The sequence below is a fragment of the Oryx dammah genome, unplaced genomic scaffold, assembly GCF_014754425.2.
Source record: "Oryx dammah isolate SB20612 unplaced genomic scaffold, SCBI_Odam_1.1 HiC_scaffold_9, whole genome shotgun sequence".
NCBI lineage: Eukaryota > Metazoa > Chordata > Mammalia > Artiodactyla > Bovidae > Oryx > Oryx dammah.
In genome coordinates, this window is record NW_024070193.1 from 45,680,231 (window position 1) to 45,685,208 (window position 4,978).

Below are 4,978 nucleotides of genomic sequence, written 5' to 3' on the forward strand. Positions count from 1 at the left end.
TCCTGGGCAGGAACTGGGACAAGCAGGATGATCCCTGGCTGCAGGAGACGCTTATCAGCAGATTCGCTTACTGCTCATCCGATGACAGTTCTGTTGGGAAGAGGAGGTTTTTGTTTATTCATTCATTCATTCACTCATCAAAGATTCACTGTGGACCTACTGTGTCCCAAGGTCTGTTCTGGGTTCTGAGGATGAAGCAGAGAACAAGACAGGCCAAGTTACTGCATGCCTGCTGCTTATACTCTGACAGGGGAGGTAGACAAATGAATGAAAAAATGAACAAGGACCTTTCTGAAATTTACATATATTACGAAGAAAACAAATGCTATTTTCTGTGATAGGGCAGTGGGCAGGTGCTCCTATTTGAGTTGGTGAGCTTGTTTGAGTTGAGACTGTGAATAGGAAAGGGCAGGCTCTATGGTGGTTGGGGGAAATCATGTTCCAGGCAGAAGGAAGAGCAGGTGCAAAGGACCTGTGGTAGAGATGAGATGTACATGTACAAAGAAAGGAAACATGCAAGATGAATGTGATGGCGTGAAGGTGAACGAGGGGAAAAGAGGTGTGAAAGGAGAGGCTCTGTGAGGCGAAGGGACTTCTCTGCCATTTTCAATGAATCAGTGGGACGTCTGGACTGGACCAGGTCTCCCTGTGAGGACAACAGACAAGGTCCCTGGAGTTTTGTTTGTAGAAAATCTGGGGTCAAGACAGCGTAAAGGTTAAGGCCACAGCTCAGAATTTGTATTCCAGGATAAAAAGCAGTGGTGGAATAATCCAATATGACAGTGGCCGTTGTGTTAGTCATGGTGGGACTCTGATGAACTAAGTATTGTGGTTAAGTCAGGAAGGCCTCTCCCTTTTCTGAACATACCGAGTCGTATACCCACAGACCCACAGCACCCTTCTCTTCTGCCAGGGTCCCTGTGATCTCAGTGGGGATTGCTTGTGACTCCATCCTCGCCCCTACCAGCCAGCACCCTGAGCTCAGGAGGATGAAGGCGTCCATGGTGCTGTCTCTCATTGGGTACCTGGTGGTTCCAAGTGACACTGCGGTTCTGGGGCGCTGCGTGGTGGCTAAGAAGCTCCATGAAGGAGGCCTGAGTGATTTTGAGGGCTACAGCCTTGAAAACTGTGAGTGGCCCCTCTCAACCCTCCTCCTCACCTCTTTAACCACTAGCTCCTTTCCTGGCTTCCCCAGTGCTCCTCTGAGCCATACCCTGTCTGTTCCATCTTAGGGGTGTGCCTGGCTTCCCCAGTGCTCCTCTGAGCCATACCCTGTCTGTTCCATCTTAGGGGTGTGCCTGGCTTATTTTGAGAGCAAGTTCAACCCTATGGCTGTCTATGAAAACTCACGCAGTGACTTCATCGGCTATGGCCTCTTTCAGATCCGCAACCATGACTGGTGTGACCACGGCAGGAACCGCTGCCACATGTCTTGCTCTGGTAGGTCCCTCCTTCCATGGTGAGGGCTGTGGAGGGTGGAGGGCAGCCACGTTGAGCTCAGGGAGCTGCTTTCCCAGTGACCAGAGTTTACAAGTTTGGAGCTGAGAGGAGGAGGGCCTGGCGGAGGCTGGGCTGAGCCAAATCCAGAGTGGGGTTGCAGGAGGCTATGCCGCACTGCCCAGAGTCCACAGGGAGAGAGAGCTGTGGGCTTGGTGGCCTGGGATGCAGCGAGGGAGACTCATGTCCAGATGGGCAGAGGAGGAGGCAGGGAGGAGCATGAGGGGTGAGACCAGGCAGCTCTGGAGAGGCCTGGTATAACTGACACTCTTCCTCAAGGGGAGCAGAAGCTGCCACTTTGACAGGCAGAAGTGATCACTGGGAGAAGACAGGCCTGTACTGTATACCTCATAAGAAGATGATGTGTGTTTATCTCCAGAATCCAATGGGAGAAACATACAATTATCTGTAGTAGAGGTGGTATGGGGTGTTGTGATGAAAATATGGTAGAATAAATACCCTGAAAAACCTTCCTGCTAGATAAAATGTAAAAAAAGGAAAAAAAACCCTCTCTAATGTGAGCTCCTTGTAGCTCCCTTTACAGCACCCTGACTTAGCTGCTGAGTGGTGACGTGGTATCATTCCACTTCATTTTCTTCACAGCTTTACTGAATCCAGATTTAAAGAGGACAATCGAATGTGCCAAGATAATTGTAAAAGGAAAAAGAGGGATGGGAGCATGGTAAGTAGCCTGTGTTCCTGACTTTCTCCTACACGTCAGGCCCCATTAGTCTGTGACTTTAGATGGGTAGTGGTGGTGGTGGTTTAGTCGCTAAGTTGTGTCCGACTCTTTGTGGCCCCATGGACCGTAGCCCAGTAGGCTCTTCTGTCCACGGGATTTCCCATGTGAGAATACTGGAGTGGGTTGCCATTTCCTTCTTCAGGGGAATCTTCCCAACCCAGGTATCGAACCCACGTATCCAGCAGTGCAGGTGGTCTCCTGCATCGCAGGTGGATTCTTTACCGCTGAGCCACCAGGGAAAGCCATCATGTTGCTTATGTCCTAGAGAACACATGGAGAAGGGAATGGCAACCCACTCCAGTATTCTTGCCTGGAGAATCCTAGGGACAGAGGAGCCTGGTGGGCTGCTGTCTATGGGGTCGCTAAGAGTCGGACACGACTGAGCGACTTCACTTTCACTTTTCACTTTCCTGCATTGGAGAAGGAAATGGCAACCCACTCCAGTGTTCTTGCCTGGAGAATCCCAGTGACGGGGGAGCCTGGTGGGCTGCCGTCTATGGGGTCGCACAGAGTTGGATACGACTGAAGCGATTTAGCAGCAGCAGCATCCTATGGAGGGAGAAGGCAATGGCACCCCACTCCAGTACTCTTGCCTGGAAAATCCCATGGACGGAGGAGCCTGGTAGGCTACAGTCCATGGGGTCACTAAGAGTCGGACACGACTGAGCGACTTCACTTTCACTTTTCACTTTCCTGCATTGGAGAAGGAAATGGCAACCCACTCCAGTGTTCTTGCCTGGAGAATCCTAGGGATGGCTGACCCTGCTGGGCTGCCGTCTATGGGGTCGCACAGAGTCGGACACGACTGAAGCAACTTAGCAGCAGCAGCATCCCATGCAAGGCACTAAGCCAGGCATGTAGGTTATACCTGAGCAAATGAAACCCAGTCCCCACCTTTACAGGGTTTATAGGGCAGGCAGTGTTGCTTTTACGTGTCTCATACATTTCCTAGTTAGATGTGTAGCAACCAAGATGTAGCCAAGATTAAGATGAAAGATTGTAAAGAAATCAAACCATGTTTTTCTCTCTGCTGGAACAGTGCCTGGCACAAAATAACCTATATTAAGTTTTTGTTAAATAAATCATAAAATAGAATTGACATTTTTAAAATTCTTAACTGTTAGTCCTTGAAACTTAAGTTGATATGAAAAGTGAGATAGGGAATCCAGCTTCATATTTTTCAAATGCTAGTTGGTAGTCTTGATATCACTTATGCCTTAACCCATTTTCTCACTAATAGATTGCATTTTAAAGAGGGAATCCTCTTGTTAATGTTAACTGTCTTCTGAGTGTTTGAAATATCTTTCATACATAGTCTTGACTTTCCAGTTAATTTGGAAGCTTGGCTGGCCCCCTAGGGTAAGCACTAATGAGATAAAATCATCTTTGTTGTGTGGCACTAAGTAGAAATGTGTTGGGCCAGGCTGATTAAGGCTTCTCACTTCCTCAGAATTCCCAGTGGAGTGAGCTATTATTAAGTTAATAAGCTGCAGTGGCTTTTCCAAAGCTCAGATCAGGCTGCTCTGTAAAGCTGGTGTGGACAGGATGGGAGAAGACCCAGGCCACCCCTCCTCCCTCCTCGACGTCCTCAGGAGTCTCATCTGCAATGCCTGCTCAGGGCTAAGGAGGGTGCTGTGATTTCTGCAAATATGTCTCTGTGTGCTCTCCCTGCTGCTTTGCAGCCACAAGGGGCCAGGTAACTCCAGCCCCTGTTCCAACTGTGGGACAACCTACCATGGAACCTCATACCCGACCAAGGGATGAGATGAACTAACAGGATGTCTAATGGTCTGCAGCTGGCCTGGTGACTCCGACAGCTTCTGGGATAAGAAAGGAGGATGTGGGGTCTGGAAGCTGGCCAAGGGGCTGGGAATAGGCAGGGTCATGTTTACGGGCACCAGGAGGAAAGGGTAGAGAAACTCAGTCCAGCTGACCTAGGGTTGAGGGTTAAGGAGCTGGAGGGAATTTTGGAAAGTGAAGGGTGAAACAGGAGCACAGAAAGGGCCCTGGCTCGGGGGACAGGGGTTCCCATTTCAGAACTAGAATCTGCCGAGTACACACCACATATGTCACAGAACTTCTCTGATGCTCCCTTCAGGGAAGTTAAAAATGCCTTGCAGGACTGGAGAAGGATTTCACAGTTCACAGCTCAGCCTCCCCATCTCACAGTGTGGGGTTTATGAGAAAAGGGGGTGTTGTATAGCGGATGAAGGGAGCACTCATGCTCACGCCTGCGAGAGTTGGAGGAACCATGGAGACAGACGTACTTGGGATGCACCAAAGCCTTCAGAACTGTGCCCACTCAAATGCTCCAGGCATCAGGCAAGGGGTGTAAATGGGCCAGTGGGGGTTGAGCTGCAATATAGGGAGCCCTCTCTGGTTCACTCTCCCTGGCCTTCCTCCCTGTAGGCCCTCTTGGACTCTCAACTGCCAGCACTCTGACACTCTGGCACGGTGGCTGGACGGATGCAAGCTGTAGCTGCTGGGAAAGCCCTCGCCATACTTGCCACTGGCATCTTCCTAGTGGAGATGCTTTCCTGCTTCACTGCCTGTACTTATCCTGTTGATTACCCCACCGCTGGATGCTCTAGAGGGAAGACAGCAAAAGTTTGTTTCATTTGGGGATGCAGGATGCAGAATAAACTGCTAGTTATTCAACCTGGCCCAAAGGGCTCTGCTTGTCTTATTGTACTGTGATTGTTATGGTGACACCATTATTCACCATTATCATGCTTCCTT

General features: G+C 49.8%; 1 protein-coding gene across 1 annotated transcript; it reads left to right on the forward strand.

Annotated features, from left to right (window-relative positions):
- Positions 1 to 989: 989 nt before the first annotated feature.
- LYZL4 (lysozyme like 4) lies at positions 990 to 4,718 on the forward strand. Its single transcript, XM_040246168.1, has 4 exons — positions 990 to 1,128; positions 1,291 to 1,440; positions 2,101 to 2,179; positions 4,649 to 4,718. The coding sequence occupies exons 1-4, from the start codon at positions 990 to 992 to the stop codon at positions 4,716 to 4,718; spliced, it is 438 nt and encodes a 145-aa protein (XP_040102102.1).
- The last annotated feature ends 260 nt before the right edge of the window (positions 4,719 to 4,978 follow it).

Excerpts from the sequence above, each read along its gene's own strand:
- LYZL4 (XM_040246168.1), top strand. The coding sequence starts at position 990 with ATGAAGGCGTCCATGGTGCTGTCTCTCATTGGGTACCTGGTGGTTCCA. Across the intron at positions 1,129-1,290 it reads GGGCTACAGCCTTGAAAACT|GGGTGTGCCTGGCTTATTTT; the intron begins GTGAGTGGCCCC and ends GTTCCATCTTAG. Across the intron at positions 1,441-2,100 it reads CTGCCACATGTCTTGCTCTG|CTTTACTGAATCCAGATTTA; the intron begins GTAGGTCCCTCC and ends TTTTCTTCACAG.